Source organism: Aphanomyces invadans, assembly GCF_000520115.1.
Source record: "Aphanomyces invadans strain NJM9701 unplaced genomic scaffold supercont1.24, whole genome shotgun sequence".
Taxonomy (NCBI): Eukaryota; Oomycota; class Saprolegniomycetes; order Saprolegniales; family Verrucalvaceae; genus Aphanomyces; species Aphanomyces invadans.
In genome coordinates this window covers 733,435-749,403 of record NW_008580169.1, presented here as the reverse complement: position 1 = coordinate 749,403, position 15,969 = coordinate 733,435, and the positions used below count along the sequence as shown (strand labels likewise).

At 55.9% G+C, this 15,969-nt stretch overlaps 6 protein-coding genes across 10 annotated transcripts; 1 reads left to right on the top strand and 5 right to left on the bottom strand.

Annotated features, from left to right (window-relative positions):
* The first annotated feature begins 89 nt into the window (after positions 1–89).
* Positions 90–3,101, top strand: H310_10103. Of its 2 annotated transcripts, none has more exons than XM_008876364.1 (13): positions 90–128; positions 179–455; positions 501–607; positions 662–752; positions 823–972; positions 1,045–1,192; positions 1,247–1,499; positions 1,552–1,623; positions 1,671–1,889; positions 1,944–2,041; positions 2,104–2,240; positions 2,291–2,673; positions 2,745–3,101. In XM_008876364.1, exons 1-13 carry the CDS (start codon positions 108–110, stop codon positions 2,859–2,861), a joined length of 2,073 nt encoding a protein of 690 aa, XP_008874586.1. In that variant the 5' UTR covers positions 90–107; the 3' UTR covers positions 2,862–3,101. The 2 variants fall into 2 exon arrangements, with proteins under 2 accessions (XP_008874586.1, XP_008874587.1); XM_008876365.1 differs by having other exon boundaries at positions 2,291–2,693.
* H310_10102 (hypothetical protein) lies at positions 2,517–6,752 on the bottom strand. Of its 4 annotated transcripts, XM_008876362.1 has the most exons (4): positions 6,077–6,752; positions 3,646–6,029; positions 3,301–3,558; positions 2,517–3,218 (listed from the first exon to the last, which is right to left on the bottom strand). In XM_008876362.1, exons 2-4 carry the CDS (start codon positions 5,929–5,931, stop codon positions 3,078–3,080), a joined length of 2,685 nt encoding a protein of 894 aa, XP_008874584.1. In that variant the 5' UTR covers positions 5,932–6,029; positions 6,077–6,752; the 3' UTR covers positions 2,517–3,077. The 4 variants fall into 4 exon arrangements, with proteins under 4 accessions (XP_008874584.1, XP_008874583.1, XP_008874585.1 ...); XM_008876361.1 differs by having other exon boundaries at positions 3,646–6,752; XM_008876363.1 differs by having other exon boundaries at positions 2,517–3,558.
* Positions 6,753–6,781: 29 nt separating this feature from the next.
* Positions 6,782–7,117, bottom strand: H310_10101 (hypothetical protein; the record flags this gene model as incomplete). The annotated part of the gene is made up of 1 exon (XM_008876359.1): positions 6,782–7,117. The coding sequence occupies one exon, from the start codon at positions 7,115–7,117 to the stop codon at positions 6,782–6,784; it is 336 nt and encodes a 111-aa protein (XP_008874581.1).
* Positions 7,118–7,204: 87 nt separating this feature from the next.
* Positions 7,205–9,839, bottom strand: H310_10100 (hypothetical protein; the record flags this gene model as incomplete). The annotated part of the gene is made up of 11 exons (XM_008876358.1): positions 7,205–7,395; positions 7,449–7,548; positions 7,600–7,698; positions 7,769–8,036; positions 8,081–8,144; positions 8,207–8,469; positions 8,523–8,672; positions 8,721–9,173; positions 9,226–9,555; positions 9,609–9,656; positions 9,709–9,839. The coding sequence occupies 11 exons, from the start codon at positions 9,837–9,839 to the stop codon at positions 7,205–7,207; spliced, it is 2,097 nt and encodes a 698-aa protein (XP_008874580.1).
* A 609-nt stretch (positions 9,840–10,448) lies between these two features.
* On the bottom strand, positions 10,449–12,106 carry H310_10099 (hypothetical protein). The gene is made up of 7 exons (XM_008876357.1): positions 11,887–12,106; positions 11,651–11,829; positions 11,365–11,590; positions 11,238–11,309; positions 11,043–11,185; positions 10,798–10,951; positions 10,449–10,735 (listed from the first exon to the last, which is right to left on the bottom strand). The coding sequence occupies exons 1-7, from the start codon at positions 12,064–12,066 to the stop codon at positions 10,634–10,636; spliced, it is 1,056 nt and encodes a 351-aa protein (XP_008874579.1). The 5' UTR covers positions 12,067–12,106; the 3' UTR covers positions 10,449–10,633.
* Positions 12,107–12,208: 102 nt separating this feature from the next.
* Positions 12,209–15,734, bottom strand: H310_10098 (hypothetical protein). The gene is made up of 2 exons (XM_008876356.1): positions 12,561–15,734; positions 12,209–12,470 (listed from the first exon to the last, which is right to left on the bottom strand). The coding sequence occupies exons 1-2, from the start codon at positions 15,684–15,686 to the stop codon at positions 12,327–12,329; spliced, it is 3,270 nt and encodes a 1,089-aa protein (XP_008874578.1). The 5' UTR covers positions 15,687–15,734; the 3' UTR covers positions 12,209–12,326.
* Between the last annotated feature and the right edge of the window lie 235 nt (positions 15,735–15,969).

Sequence of the window (15,969 nt, the reverse complement as noted above, 5' to 3'; positions counted from 1 at the left end):
GTTTCCGGATGCTTGGACACATAGGCATGTACTTGGATAAGGAAACCCCGCGTCGATTGGGTATCCGGATATCTCGACCAGTCCGGATAGCAAGCAGCAGCGGCATCATGGAAGCGGATGCGTCCAAGGTGCGATGTGATGCGTGGCTCGACGATCCTGATGGCGTGTCTTCTTCCAGTATACAGTGTGCAGCACAGGACTGACCACCGAAGAAATCATCGTGTCCAAGTCCATTGTGGCGCAACTTGGCATGCGCTGGGACGACGACCTGCACGACGGCGTCACACACCTCTTGGCGGTGGTGGTCGGGTCGGCAAAGTACAAAGCAGCCAAGGCAGCCAAGATGAAAGTCGTCAAGCTGGATTGGCTCAAAGAGTGTTCCCGAGCGGCCAAGGTCCTACCCACGGACCAATACGAGTTGGGACCGCTGGAAGGCTTGTGCATTTGCACGACAGGTTCGTCGCCACATGTGGCCATTGCTCACGCGGTGCCCTTGGCAGGCTTGTACGTCGAAGATCGAGAAAAGGTGCAAGAGCTATGTGAAGCTGCTGGAGGCATCTACCACCCAGATCTCAACTTCGGCACGACCACGCACTTGCTCGCAGAAGTTTGTGTTTGAATCGTCCGCACTCTGTGCATCCACCTTGTCCTGGCATCATAGGAGCCCGAAGGCGCCAAGTACAACACCGCCATTGCATACGGCATTCCTGTCGTCACATTAGATTGGATTGTTGCGTGCGTCCAGGCCAAAGGTTCGTTGGTCCCATCACGATGCCTCGGTTCAAGTCGTCGCGGTCATGCTCTGCCATTTGGATGCTGTAGAGTACAAGGACGAAGACGCATATCGGGTGCAGGAGCACCCAGTCGAGATGGGGCCCAACGTTGGCGTGATGGACGATGGGACCTTGCCATGCCTCAAGTTGAACGACCAGCTGCAGCAGTGCTTGACCATTTTGGATGGGGAGCCGCCAGGTACCTAAACGTCCTGTGATCTAGTCTAGGCTCGAATCCCTTTCGTGCTGCGCGTATAACTTGGTCCGGCAGGGTGTTTTCTCGACGGGTGTGTTTTTTGGCTCACAGGATTTCCTCCCGACGTCACGACCAAGCTCAAGGCCCTCATTCGATTTGGAATGGGCACTCGCTACGACACGTACAACACAACTGTCACGCATATCGTGGCCGACTTTATGGGGTTCGTCCTGGTTTCCATGGCGAAATGTGCTCATGTAGGATGGACCGGTGGTAGGTCGTGCCGGCAACTCCAAGATTCGCATGGCAACATGGACGTTGTGGCGGCGACGTGGCTCATCAATAGCTGTCTGGCAGGGTCGTGTTTGCCAGAAGACCAATATCCGCCGCCGCACATCAAAACCGACTACACCGTCGCGCTGCACAAACCAGGGACAGTCGTCAAGCCGCCTGGAACGCTTGCAGATAGATTACACGTGGCCACCAGCACCGCCACGGCGTCCTTTGCACCGCCGCTCAAACCGACCGACGTGAGCTTGATCGTCACTGGGTCGACATGGCATGTCCACCGATATTTCATAGACCAACCCGAGGCTCTTGTTTAGCGGGCACATGTTCCTCCTCGTGTTCACGGATGCGCTGGGGTCTGCAGGGGTAAGCTTCTGGGGCGACGTCGAGTCAAGATGGATGTGTGCGAGTAGAACTTGGCACTCAAGACACAAATAAAAGGCGTGGGGGGCAGGTATCGCGAGCTCAACACGACGGACCCTTGCATTTTGCAGCCAAACGACATGACCCGCATCACGCACATCGTGTTGGCGCACGGGTGCGACCTTCCGGACGGCATGTTGCCATCGCTGTGCGCATCGATGCCGCGCGCCAAGCTCGTGACGGAGCTGTGGCTCCACTGCTGTCTGCAGGTACAACTCCACTCGTACCCTCGTCTCTCGATGAATCTCTGCACGTGGTGGAAGGACGGCGTGATCTACCCCCGGCGCAAGCATGAACTGTTCGTGTGTTCCCCGAACACTCATGCCAGTGTGCTCCCCACGCTGCCATTAGCTTGCTTTGGGTAGGCACGTCATGGCCGTTGGATGCTGTGGCTAGCATTCGGTCATCGACGTCCTGATGTAGGCGCATGCACGCGTGCATTTCCATGTTTATGGGCGTTGAGCGCTCCGTGCTCACGTGTCTACTTCGACTTTGCGGGGCGACATTGACGTCCAAGTTTTCCAAGCGCAACACCCACCTCGTGTGTCGGGTTCCGGACGGTACATCGAGTGACAATGCTGGCATTGCGATGATGGATTTTTGCATGAAGGGCCCAAGTACATCAAAGCCGTCGAGTGGAAGGTGCCGGTGGTGGACGCCAACTGGCTCGTCACGAGTGCAAGTGCAGCCATGTTTCAACCGTACCCCACACTCGTCCAGCCGCGGCGGGGAGACGCGCCCGACCTGTCCAAGAAGCGGAAGAGTCTCGACTCGATTCGCAATGAGGACGAAACGGGACTTCCAAGCGCAGCCAAAATGTCGCAAGTTGTGGGCGCAACCAAGGGAGGTCTCTCTCAAGACGACGGTCAAGAGCACTGCCCCGTGAAACCACCTGAGCGCGAAAACCATGAACGTGGCGCGCTCACGCAACTGGAGCACCTGCTCGGGGACATGGGCGGCGATGAATCGTGTTCGATGGATTACCCATACGACGTACTGTTGTTGATACAAATGTCGCTTGACGCTGGGCTGATGACAATCTTTACAACTTGGGAATTGCGTAGATCGTTCCAGCGAAGCCAGCCCAGAGTCCACCGACCAAAAGGCAGGACAAACCCTTTTTCCAAGACTCGCAAGCCGCGGCCCCGCATTCCGAGATGGTCCAGTATGAAGAAGCATAATGCGGCTGCACACTCGTGGAAATCGCCGCTTGAGGTGTTGTTGCACGGTACAACCCAACTTGGGGCGACACCATCATGATGGGAATGGTCTTGTTGATTGGCTTGGACGGGAGGACCAGGTGCAGGGCCGAAGAACGCTCGGGATGCAGGGAAGAAGATGTTGCGGGTCCAAAGACCACGAGGGATAGAGGAATAACAATACTTCTTACACGTGGGTTATAGCGACGCCATTTCTGGGAACACGACGCTTCTTAATCGGTCGCCAAAAGCTGCGTGGGTCACAGTAATCCCGCCGTCCGCGCTGCAACACGGGACTCTCGCTCCACAAGGGGCACTTCGCAAGTTGACCATTTCGTTCTACAAGGGCGCGAGCAGAATTCCATCAGTCGTGTGAGCTTTCGTGGCAGAATACAGGCACGTTTGTGGTGATGGCGCTGACCTCTAGAAAGTAGATGTCGATGCCACATCGGTCCGCGTATGTGAGTCGAATGTGGTTCTGGGACCGCGGGATTAGCAACAGTTCCGCCGGGACGAACGACTTATCGTCGCCGCCGTAAGATTTTTCCGCGTAGTATCCTTTTTCTTCACCCGGGAGCTTGACTTTGTACCCGAGTCGCATGCCTTTGCCACCCTTGCCGCCTTTCTTGCCCATGCCTCCTCCATGCGACGCGGGGCCACCCGACGATGGCAGTTTGTCCTGGTGGTCAAAAAATGTCAAGAAAAGAGATTTGAAATACAACCCAGCATGGAATGATGCATGGTCACAGGAGGATCGAATGTGTACCTGCGCATTGTCGTGGCGATAACATTTTGCTGAGATCAGCTGCGAGCTCACAGCACTCGACAAGATCCCCAACGGGATGGTGGTACGCTCGAGCGCTTCGAGCAGCTGGGCCGAGTCCATGTGCAGGTTGAACGCGGTCTGAATGAAATTGAGAAGCGGGTGTTCGGCTTGGTGGCTGCTGCTAAGCACGAATCGACTGTTCGGGTTGGAGCTGTACTCGATCGTGACGCGGTACGTGATGAGGTTGTCGGCCGTCGAGCCGGCGGCGACACACCGTTTCGGGTTGGATGTGCGGCACGCGAGCACAAACCCAAATGGGTCGGCGCGCTCGACGTAAAAATGATCTCGAATCCCTTCCGACGACGACGAGTATCGTCCGACAGCGCTCAGGGTTCGCTGGAGCTTGACGCCAAAATCGGCCATGGGTTTCACGCGTGTGATCAATTCCGCCATGAACGTTTCGAGTGGATTGTCTGGCTGGAACTTTTGAACGTGAGGATAGCGGAATATGAGGTTTCCGCTGGACGTGGCTGAGTGGCTCGTGCTGCTGCTTGCACTTGTCGGTGCAGGGGTGCCCGACGACGGAATTATGAAATCAAATGGGGCCGCCACCAACTGGACGCACATCTCAAACCCGCCGCACTTGCGCAAGTGGCCATGGACGGCTTTGATGTTTAATGGCGTGATGGGGATCCGATCCGGGAACGGGAACGACACGATCTGCTCGCCCGTGGTCACGCCTGCCAGCGCTGTCCCGCCTTGTCCAGCGTACTTAATCTTGACGCGTCGCCGGCGGGCAAAGTTGACATAGTGCTGGAGTTGAATGCGCTCGTGACAGAGGCTGATGACGTGCAAGAACAAATTCGAGACGAAGGGAAGGGTCACGTCGACGGCGAGCTTTCGTTTCTTCGAGGGTGGAGTTGCTGATGGTGGCGTTATCGACGCAGGTGGTGTGGGTGGCATGGGGATAGCATCCTTTCGAAAGGCGGGAAACCGCTGGAAAAACTGCACCGCGCACGGAATCGTCGACGTCTGCAGTTGAAGCAGCGAGAAAGCCGGCGACCGAACCCAATCGTCTTCGTGGGCAATGTCGCTCTCCATGTCGGCCAATCGATCAAACTCGACGACCAAGTACCCGGATGACTCCTTGTTGCGTACGATTTGAAAGAACAGCGCGTGTGGAGACAGCGACAGAGAGTCGATGCTGTTGCCCGTCTGCTGGCGAAAATTAATATACTTGTCCCAATTGATCTGGACGTGACGCTGGACTTCAACGTTGGCGCACGACGCGGCAAAGCAAGTGAGCTCGAACGCAACGATTTCGCGCAGTGCAAAGGCGAGCGCTTTGTGCACAACGCTCTCGTCATCAAACTCGAGCGCGAGCATTCGAGTCGTCCCGCCGCCGCCGCTGCCGACATGAGATGGAAAAATCGACGCTTCAGATGCCCTTGGCAGCTGCACTTTGCACTGAGTGTTCAGCACCGTTTCGAGTTGATTCACCGCGCTGTCGACGAGGCGAGAGCGCGCACCTACTAAACATAACACGACAAATCGGCCGGATCGGACATCGAACGACACTTCAAGTGGCGCTTGCCCTGAGCTATCCATTCGTGAAATGCGAAAGCTCCGCGGCGACCGTACGACCGATACCGCCTCGCCCGTCATGAGATGTAATGGCACGGTTGCTCCAAGGACTAGTTTGCGTTCGAGGCAAAAGAGAACGCTTGCGGCGTGGAGTTCCAAGGCCCCGAGCAAAACTTGCTCCGCACTAAGTTTGTACAGGTTGGTTGGGACGCGCAGCGGTTCAAGCAAAGTTGGGTACAGCACGAGCAACTCGGGTGGCGGTGACGGATAGAGTTGGATGGAAAACAACGCGCCGCCGCGTGGAGGATTTTTTCCAGCATGTGAGTGCAATCGAACGGACAGCGTCTCGGTCGACATGAGCGGCGGTGCGCCCGATGTTAGCGGAGCCGCGTCGAGGTCCGCATTCGATGGAGATGCCGGGCGTTTGGCTGTGGCTGCTTTGACCAAACCTTTCCAGTACAAAATGTCCAACGCATGATCAGCGACGGGCCGAAAGTCCACCATTGGCCAACGCTGTGCGAGGCCATGGCCTTGCGCAAGAACAATCTGCAGGGCCATGCGACTACAAAAGTCAAGCAAGACCGCGCAAGCTGCTACAAGTGGAGACGACGAGTTATTCACGCACTTTTGCACCAAGTTCTTCAAGTGGTCGTTGTGTTCGGCCGTGGGGGCGTTGGCCAGGATCACGCGCAAGTTGTTCATGCCAACGCCTTTACAAAACTTGATGCGCGCGCAACGATCAGTCAGGATAGTATGGACCGACAAGACGCGCCATAAACTGTCTGGCTCGTTGCCGTTTACTGTAAAGACGAATTGGAATTGACCTTCGACGAAAGTCGTCGCGCACCCGTCAGCGATGGTGATGTCCGTGAATTGGTCAGGGATGATTTCTTCAATCATGCGAAATCGGATTGTGTCGTTGATTTCTTGAATGCTGTGCTCTTCATCGATGGGAGGAAGTCGCCGGGGTTGCATTGCGTGGTGAATCACCCGCGGCAGCCGAGAGTACGATCCGCCGTACAAAACATCGATTGCGCCATTCAGATCGTAGTGTGGTACCTTGAGCTCATTCAATGCGGCATGCATGTGTCGCAATCTGTCGTGGGTTTCGTAAAATTGGTCGTCGAAGTGCTTAATGTGCCGGTGGACTTCGATGCATTGTTCTGCAATCGGTGTCTGCACGGACCATCGTGTCGTCGCCAGAAGTTTCTCAAATACAATGCGCGCGTCGACGAGCTGCGCCAACGTTTGTGTTCGCCTGTCCGTGACGCTGGGCATGGTGGGTAGAGCTGCCGCCAAGGTCCGAATCGAGTCGTAGCTTCGCTCGATGCATCGAGAGACCACGTCACGAAGGTCCATCTGTGGCGCATTTGTTTCCATCATCTAGCGCACCTCGAGTCGTCCTTCTCTTCCTTCGTATCAAGGTATCCTCGCGATCGATCGCCGGTCGTCGTCCGCTCTTCACGTCGTTTCCTTGGAACGCGATTAAAATCAATTCAAACATTCACCACACATGGATTATGCCTTGGAAACTATCTTAATGTTTGTATGCTTATTCAAAAACTAAGTGTGATTTTCGCGCACATTCGGCCCTCCAAATCTTGATCCTCGAACGCGGGAAGACTCGTCCTCCGATCGCGGTGATAATGGCGCGTGCTGCTCCTGGAGGAAGGCGAAAGACGTCACAGTGCCTATGGACAGCACCGTACGCTCCGTTGTCGTGGGGCTCGACGCTCGTGCCGCAACAGCATTTGCATTTGTCGAGCTCGAACCGGTGCTCAGGTAGTCCCCGCCGCTTGAGTTCAAGATTGGATTCCTGACAAATGGATGCTTTTTTCATGAGAGGGTTACTTGAGGTCGCACAACACGTAGCTTCCACTAGCTCCATTGAGAACGAAGTTGGCGAAGACGTGGTGATGGCAGTGCATGTGCACCCACAATGCCACCACTGTGGGCGTTAAATACGAGGTGCTTCCTATTCGATATTGAAGCCCGTGGGGTCCGAGAGAAGAAGCATCTTGAGCGCTTCTTCCATCAAGTCCTTCCTGGGATACAGTGGCAAGTCGATGCGATTGTAGCAAGCATGGGCACACGGGTAACATCCAGGTATGTACGTGATGCCTTTCAAGGTGAAGTAGCAAATCTTGCCATCGTAACTAGTCAGGCCTAAAGGAAACCCATCATGAGGTCAAGTCCGCAACAAGTCTTGCGCAGCATACCTTTGAAACCTTGCACTGGGACGCGGGACGAGCCGGTCGAATACTGCAAAAGTTTGGCTTGGTCAGCCGGGGCCATAGCTTCGACCACTTCCCAGAACCACTACACAGGAGATTCGGCCAACTGTTCATCGTCATGGAGTTGGAATTTTACCTCAAGCGCCGTCGCTCCATGCAAGTTGGACGATGTCACCGTGTTGGCTTTCCAGTCACGCACGTCAATATCGGACAGCCCACACAATATCAATTCAAACTGCGGGAACGGCAAGAACGTGTCGTTAATGCGTCGTCCAACGTGCGATTGTGGATGGAAGGTGCCGTACCTCCTTGTGGTCAAATGGAATGAGAAGCTCCGGCGGCACGACTTCGTACAGCCCTTCAATCATCGCCTTGAGCGAGCCCTCGACACGATCGAACAAGAGATAGCGGGTCATGAGGTCGACGTAAGTGTGCTTGTTGGCGTCCGTCACGGCAATATCGCGTCCGCCGTCAATCAATTCGACTTCGACCACCGTGTCGTCTTGGTGCTCGGTTGCGGAGAACGTCAAGCACAGGTCTTCCACATTGCCGTGGTTGAGGACATACCGCAGGCTGATGGCGGTCAGTCTCGAGAAGCAGGCATGGAAACATCTTACCTTGAGTACACCGTCTTGTCCATGCTTTCAACGTCATCTAGCGTGACGGGGATGCCAAGGAGCACTGGACCGAAGCACCGTTGGATCAATCCTGCCATGATGAGTGGGGCGAAATGGGAACCTTACGTTTGAACAAGACGGGGCAAAAGTGCAAGGGGAGCATCTGGCCGTCGAGCAATGCGCGGCCGATGAAGCGCCCCGCAGCAAGGAACGCTTGAGTGTGCGAGATGGCGGGTTTTTGATGCGGCACGTTACTTTGTTGGGTCTGTCGGTGTTTTGCGACGAGGTAGGCGGCATTCGGGTTGATAAAGTACGCGTTGTCGTCGCGATTGGTCACCATGAAGAGCCCAGACGCGTCGTCCATGAAGCCTTGCGCCACGAGGAGATACCTGCATACGAACCGTCATGCCCAACACCATGGCAAGTTACACTGCGGCTGCACCATTCTCGCTGAATCGCCCCAGCGTCCAAGCCGCTCTCGCCCGTGAACTGCATGCGAATGATCGAACAGAGCGAGTGTTGCTTGAGATGCACGATGTTTTCGACAGCTTCCTCAAACACACAGTCGCGTGCGACCTTCATCTTGCAATGGCTAGTCCCCACGGCATCGTCAGCCGCCATCAAAACAAGATGAAGGTACCCCTTGTCATATGGTTGCATGAGGGTGCTTGCTTGATGAAGGTACCACTTGTACTTGAACGAGAACGGAAGGCGGGACAGTTGATGGAGATGCTTCCACAAGGACGGCATGACAGCGTCACCGAGGATCGTGCGGTTCGCGTGCACTGCTTCAACGGGAAGATATACAATGTGCTTCACTTCGTCGTCGCCGTCGTGCAGCATGGCCATGTCGTCCATGTGGGGAGGAGGATGTCCATCTTCGAGGACGACAATCGTGTCTTCCTCGTCCAAGGTGCCCAAGACGGTCGAGTAGTTCCAATGGCGATGGATAAATTCAAGTGCGTGAAATCGATCGGTAGACCACATGATCTGCACCATGAACGCCGGAACGACCCGCGTCGCGTCGAGGATTCGCCGTTTCCAGTACGGTCGTTCCTTTGTGTCGAGCTTCCGCACCCATTCTTTGCGCATGCTACGAGGGAAATTCCACTATGAGGACGGCACAAGTCGGGACGCTTTTATACCGTGCGCTACGTTGACGTGAGGTCAGCTCGCCCGGCTCGACGAGCTTGTGGAAGGAAAACGACGACATGCGGTGGAACGTCTGGACCAAAGTCATCTTGCCTTTGCTTCCCCGCATCGAGAGAGACGATCGAGATGACGATTGAGGTGTAAATGCGTCGCGGTAGCTGCGGGGTCGCGGACGATCGCTCAGCAACGTGTAATCGACCTCCTCCAGTGTATGCTCGAGATAGGTCGATTCTTGGAGCCCGCCACACAGACTACATGTAGGTTTTGTCGCGATGTTGCTGAAGGCACAAATAGCGCATTCCCATCGATTTGCATCGCTCAACCTACATCCACCGGAATGAGCCAATGCGTCGACGATTGAATTGGATCACAATACAGCTCTTCAATGTCGGCGCGCTGCAATCCCGGCATAAATTCCGAGTTCCTGAACAAGCAAGTGAGTGAAGCACCACGACCGTCGGGATGGGCGCTCGTACCCACGCGTTCTGTGCAGTCCATGCTCTCCCATTCCGTCGAGGGGGCACCAGTTTTTGGAGAAATGGGATGCCACGACTACAATCACCAAGACCGCCACCATCATCATGATGAACGCATACTGAATGTCCATGTCGACGAAGGGAACGGATTGTGAAGTGCCGATGGCGGTGCGGTGTGACCCGCCACAGGGTTGATGCGCACTGGGCACGGGTGGACTCTGCGCATCGAGTGGATTACTCACTCGGCCATCTGCCTTGCCTGTGCGGGAAGACTAGCGACGAGCATGTGGACAATTCGCAAAAATCCGACGATTTTTTCACGAAAATTGTCAAAAATACCTGAAAGTCCACCACCTGTCCAAATGTGGTCGGAATACATAACACCATGCAATAATATAGGTTTTTCTATGCATTATTTCGGGTTGAACCTGTGCCAAGATGCAGGTGGCGATGACGAGGTGCTGGACAGTACCTCACAGCAGGTCAATCTCAACGGTGTCGTTCGAACCCGCCGCAGTGAAATAGGAGCGGCAATAGACCAAAATGCGTTGCGGCGACATCGTGCACGGGAGGCGAAGGCGCTCGTGCAGCTGTCCATCACACTACCGAGGTCACGTGATGCTTGATACACTTGTGACGATTCGCCAAAATATTCGACGTTTTTGCAGAAACGACGGATGTTGAATCTGGTCAGGACGGTTTACCTAACCCGTCAACGTCCAAACCAAACATGAACACAATTGAAAACCACAAATGCTTACATGGTAGAGGTCGAAAATGTCACCTCTCCTACGTCGTGCCGAACATTGGCGAAAATGGCGAATTGCCAGCTATTTCGGTCGGTCGCTCAAAATGCTGCATGGACGGACTGTGACGTGGACGGGCTGTGGGCCTTGGCTTCGTCGTTGGGACGCATGCGGCGGCCTTACTCGCTGTCGACGAAGGTGTACTTGGCGTCATGCGCCATTCGATGCACACCCTCGGCCGCTGCGACGGCCACGACATACGATTGCATGTCTGTCGCACACTACACATGGACATTCGTTGAGGCCATGATATCTGTCGCGACATCGACTACAGCGCTGCTACCTCCATCGTCATGGACGCTCCCTGTATTCCCGTGGACGGATGCAACTCGTCCAGCGTCGATGCGTAGTGCCCATGCATGTCATGGTATGCTCGTTGGTCGTAGTATACTTGGTTGAGCTGGGCTTGAATAGCTTCGGTTGCGGTCAATACCGACCTATCATGCATCCTCTTTCATCAAGTGGTCAAAGAGCAGATCAAGGTTGGCGCCATACGGCCGCGACGCTTCAACATGCCATAGCACTCACCGCAGCGCTTGCCATTCCGACGAGTCCACCGCAGTTGTGCCGAGGAATGCAACGTACGCCCACTTTTCAGGACGATGGATGTCGATAACCCCCGTCGGAGCCCACACGAAGTTGTATTCCCGGCGGTCCGGGACTTTGACGTACTACGAGAAAGATGGGCTTTCCACGGGACGACATGCACGCTTTCGTTCGGACCTTGCCTTTTTCGACGAGAAGGTCGTAATGGACACGAGAAAAGTTCATTCGCCACACGTCTCCGGCTTGGACCTGTCATGCGCATCATGAAGATTGCCAACGAGAGCGTTTCCGTGGGACGATGTACCTTGCAGTGGCGGCGCTCATCAAAGTGCACGAGTTCCGCCAACGGGATCGCAACTTCGACGGTCCACTTCTTGCATGTGACGGTTGGATCGTTCGGGACGCCGTCAATATAAACAGCAGAGTGGATGTCTGTGAGATTGTACGGGTTGACGATCGAGTGGCCATCCTTGTAAGGTCGCATGAGCGCGAGTTCCCATATCGTGTTCAGGCAGTTCATCTCAAGCTCGCTAGGAAGAGGTCAGCGATGATGTCGTCGAGCGTTGTTCCAAGGCGTTTGAGCTTCGTACTAGTAGTTGTGGCGGCTGCCATCGGGGTCGATAAAGATCTCAAAGTCATTCTCGTGGTACATAGTCGTGTTCTTCTCCGTGTAGTTGCCCCACACCTTCGATTCCTCCATGTCTGCGCCAACGTACAGATAGTTGTCGTCCCACATCATCTTTACGCGAGTAGATTGAGCCGGGTTCGGCTATATGTGTATGGCAAGACTGTGTGGTAAGGTAGTGCGGGTGTCAAGAGTTGATACCTTCCTCGCCGGTCCTTCGATGTCGACAAACGTGTCCGTCCATTGCGCATGCGCCCACTCATCCTTGTCAACGCGCCCGTCAAGCACCATGCGCTGCGACGTGTCCCCTGATCGCCGCACGCACGGATAATGCGGCGGTACCAACGTCTTCATGTACTGCCATTCCGCGGACGTCGCCATTTTCCCACGATCGCCAAAAATGGTGACGTTGTGTGGGGAAAATACTCTATTACTTTCTTCAAATATCCAAGTATCTACAGTGCATTCCTTCAGTATGTATATGTTCCTCAACTATTATAATCGTTCGTTGGAAAATCTATCCCAAAAATTCTTCAAAAATGGGCCATTTCGCATATATTAATCTCTTTGGTGCACACGGCCCCCGTCAACCAACATGCAGCTCCAACTCACGAAGCAGTCAGTGCTGGGCAAAGCCGCCTTCATACCGCCGCCATCTCAGGGAAAAGGGACAGTCGGAGGGTATCGTAGAACGCGGCGCGGTCGACAGTGGCTCCCCCGGGCTTGGAATAGCTCGGGACAGGCACCAAGCTGGCCGGGGCGCATTGAATTTTGATTTGGTGGTCCTACAACGTGTGGAATTCAGTCACGCCCATCGGTCACGCCATTCACATCCAAGCGTCCATCCCACACATCATGCAATTGTAGAGCCGCACCGCCAAGAAGATCACGTCCACTGCGCATCGGTCGCCATACGTAAGACGAAGGTGCGTCTGCGACCGAGGTACGAGAACGAGGTTGGATGGCACAAAGGTTGGGTACGGATTCTCGAGCCCCGCCTCCGCGGACGACCCTGTCAACGTCGTCTTGGCCGCCGAATGGGCGGCCATCGCGCGCGAGAGCATGGTCAGCGGGACCGTCGTCCGCTCTAGGACTTCCAACAACTGCGCCGACGACTTGTGTGAGTTGAACGCATCTTGCAAAAACGGTAGAAGCACATGATGTGGGGAACTCGTCAGGACAAACGCCCCACGGGGAAACTGGTGGACCACCTTGTGCTCGATGTGAATGCGGGCGACGGCGTTTTCGTGCGTCTGGCATGCCAGCGTAAACTTGAACGGGTCGGCGCGCTCGGCGTAAAAATGTCCGGCCGGCGCGGATCGGTACCTCATCAGCGCGCCAAGGGTCCGCTCGAGCCGACGGCCGAGATCGGCCATGGGTTTTACATGGAGCATCACGTTCGCGACCACGACATCGATCAAGTTGGCCTGGAATTTGTGGTTCGTCGAACTCGATTGGTAGACGAGGTCGCCGTTCGGTCGGGCGGCGCAAGTGAAGGATCTTCCGCGCATGGTCGGCACGTGCGAAGCGAGGGTCGGCGCCAACAAGACGTACGCAAAGGGAGGCGCTGCCACGCGCATTGTGATCTCGGCAGTGCTGGACGCCGTGGAACCATGAATGCACACCAGACGCGCTTCCAAGCTGTGTATGGCAAGCTGTGGATTCGTCTGGATGCGGTCTGGAAACGGGATTGACACCGCCACGATCGATGAGGGACGGGACGGCAGCAACGCTCTCGAGTCCAACGCCCCGTCGACCGTCGAGTCGGTGAATTGTTTGCAACGGGACAAGGTTGTTGAAGTGGTCAACGACGCATTGTACTTTCTAGCAAACGCGTCGATGGCGTGCCAGTGCGCTCGTTGGTGGCCGAGCGCGGCCATGTGAACAAGCAGCGCCGACAAGAACGGCAGATCTCGGCGCTTGCGCTTTCTCGATCCAAACGAGGTGCCGCTGCCAGCAAAGACGTCCGTGCGGCGAACGACAGGCAACCTCTCGAAGAAGCGCACGGACGTCGTCGACGCTAGCGCAGAACGGTCCGCGAGTTGCACCACGGAAAACACAGGTGACCGAATGTACTCGTCGTCTTCATCGACGAGGTCGAGTGAACCAACGTGGCGTCGTCGAAGCGGTCGCTGAGGCGCGTCGTCGTCCTGGCTAAATCTATCGAGCTCCACGACTAAGAACACCGCTGCGTCCTTGCTTCGCACGAGCTGAACGAATATGGCGTCAGGCGACAGGCCGAGAGAGTCGATGGCAGCAGCGTGTCGATCTCGCACGCGCGCCACATGCATGTTGGAGCAGGACGAGGCAAACGTGACCAGCTCAGACGCCACCACTTGGCGCAGCACGGCCGCGACGGCGGCTACGACTTCCGACGCATCGTTTGTCACAGTCGTCTTGTCGCTATCTGTGTTTTGCGTGAGGAACGTCAGAGAAAGCTCGCCCGCGACAGTCACCCCTGGCAACTGGACTTTACACCGCGTTTGGAGCAAAATCTCCAAGTGGCGCACGGCGACGACCACCGAAGGTGCTTTCGCCAAGCAAAACACGCCAAAGCGACCAGTTCTCAAGTCCCACGACACTTCAAGCGGCGTGCAGCCGGTGCTGTCGACGCGGGAGAGGCGCAGGGTTCGTGGCGACCGGGCCACAAGGACCGCTGTGCCAGTCGTGAGCCGCTGTTCCGAGTACGTGCCTTCGATTACCACTGTTTTGTCATCCACGAGCAAGTGGCGCTCCAGGCAGAACAACGCCGACGCCGCGTGCACTTGCATCGAGCCGAGGAGGAAGTGATCTGCGCTGAGGGAGAACAAGTTGGCCGGGACGGCGAGTGCTCGATCGAGGAGTGTCGGGTATCGCTTGAGAAGAGCGGCGGGTGGAGCGGGAAACAGCTGGAGGCTGAACAAGCCTGGCGAGTCCCCGCCCATGCGTGGTTGCAAGCGAAGGCTGCACCCGTTCGTGGGGTACGCAAGCGAATCCGGGTGCATGCGGGTCCGCATTTCTTCAATCGAAAACGTCCCTGGTGCGGACGACTGCACATACGGCAGCGTTGTGTTGTTGTCAGTCCAGTACACGATGTCGAGGGTGTTTACGTCGTCGTGGTTGACGAATGAGACGCCGTGGGGCCATCGTGTCTCGACCAAGAGTTGGCCTTGAGCGTCGAGGATGCGCAGGGCAAGGCTGCAGCAAAAGTCGGCCATGATGTTGCACGCGTCAAGAAGCGGCGTCGTCGAGTGATTGAGTCGCTTCTGGATCAGGATCTTGAGCTGCATGTAGTGTGTGTCCGTTGGCGCGTTGCTTTGGATGATGCGAAGGCTGGACGTGCTCGCAAGATGTTTGTATGTGGCGAGCGCTGTGGGGTCCGTCAGCACGGTGTGGACACTCGCGACCAGCCAGAGACTCTCAGGTTTGGTCCCGTCCACAGTGAACACCATGTCAAACTCGCCGGCTGCGTGAGCAGTCACAAACCCATCTTGGACGTTGATGTCGGTGAATTTGTCGGGAATAGTTTCTTCAATCAGACGAAACCGAAGGACCGCGTCGAGCTCGGCGATGCTCGCTTCCTCGTCGACGGGTGGGAATTCGCGGGGATGCATCGCGTAGTTGATGACACGAGGCAACCTGTTGTACGTGCCGCCGTACAGCACATCGATCGCAGTCGTCAAGTCATACTTGCGCTCCTTGGCGCGGTCAAGGTCGCGATGGAGGAAATACAACCGGTCGTTCGTTTCATTGGCCTGGTCTTGGAACGTCTGAGCTTCTTGCAGCAGCTCGGCACACTTGTCGGTGAGCGGACTTTGCACCGACCAACGAGTGAGCACCAACAGTTTCTTGAAGGTTGCGTATGTGTCGTGCAATTGTTTCAGCGCGACATCTCGGCGCTCCTCGGATGGTGTGTTTGGCAGGGACGTGGTGAGGTTGTACAGGGAATCGTAGCTGCGGTCTATGCATCGAGACGTCAGCCCCTTTAGGTCCGCCGGGTCCGGCGGCATCATGGGGTTCATCGCCGGTCGTCCAAGCAGTTGACACCGATCTCGGCCCCGAAATTCAAATTTCTACCCCACACACACCACCATACTGAACAGGAATCTTGATGTGTGTATGTCATACAAATTTCAAGTTATCTAAGTCTACAAAGAGTTGCCGAACTACTGCGGCCATGGCCGCTCGCGACGAGGAAGCCGCGGGTTGAGCGACCGCGGCGGCTTCAACGAACGGACGTCTCAAATGGCGGAATGCGGACAGAGCGTTAATGAGAGTGGAGGGCTGGTGGGGCGAGGCTTCTCA

Excerpts from the sequence above, each read along its gene's own strand:
- H310_10102 (XM_008876361.1), bottom strand. The coding sequence starts at position 6,612 with ATGATGGAAACAAATGCGCCACAGATGGACCTTCGTGACGTGGTCTCT. Across the intron at positions 3,559-3,645 it reads ATCGCCACGACAATGCGCAG|GACAAACTGCCATCGTCGGG; the intron begins GTACACATTCGA and ends TTTGACCACCAG. Across the intron at positions 3,219-3,300 it reads TCGACATCTACTTTCTAGAG|AACGAAATGGTCAACTTGCG; the intron begins GTCAGCGCCATC and ends GCGCCCTTGTAG.
- H310_10103 (XM_008876365.1), top strand. The coding sequence starts at position 108 with ATGGAAGCGGATGCGTCCAAG. Across the intron at positions 456-500 it reads CTTGTGCATTTGCACGACAG|GCTTGTACGTCGAAGATCGA; the intron begins GTTCGTCGCCAC and ends TGCCCTTGGCAG. Across the intron at positions 1,890-1,943 it reads GGCTCCACTGCTGTCTGCAG|GACGGCGTGATCTACCCCCG; the intron begins GTACAACTCCAC and ends ACGTGGTGGAAG.
- H310_10098 (XM_008876356.1), bottom strand. The coding sequence starts at position 15,686 with ATGAACCCCATGATGCCGCCGGACCCGGCGGACCTAAAGGGGCTGACG. Across the intron at positions 12,471-12,560 it reads TGGACGTGATCTTCTTGGCG|GACCACCAAATCAAAATTCA; the intron begins GTGCGGCTCTAC and ends CACACGTTGTAG.
- H310_10099 (XM_008876357.1), bottom strand. The coding sequence starts at position 12,066 with ATGGCGACGTCCGCGGAATGGCAGTACATGAAGACGTTGGTACCGCCG. Across the intron at positions 11,591-11,650 it reads GGCAGCCGCCACAACTACTA|CGAGCTTGAGATGAACTGCC; the intron begins GTACGAAGCTCA and ends ACCTCTTCCTAG. Across the intron at positions 11,310-11,364 it reads ATGAGCGCCGCCACTGCAAG|GTCCAAGCCGGAGACGTGTG; the intron begins GTACATCGTCCC and ends TGCGCATGACAG.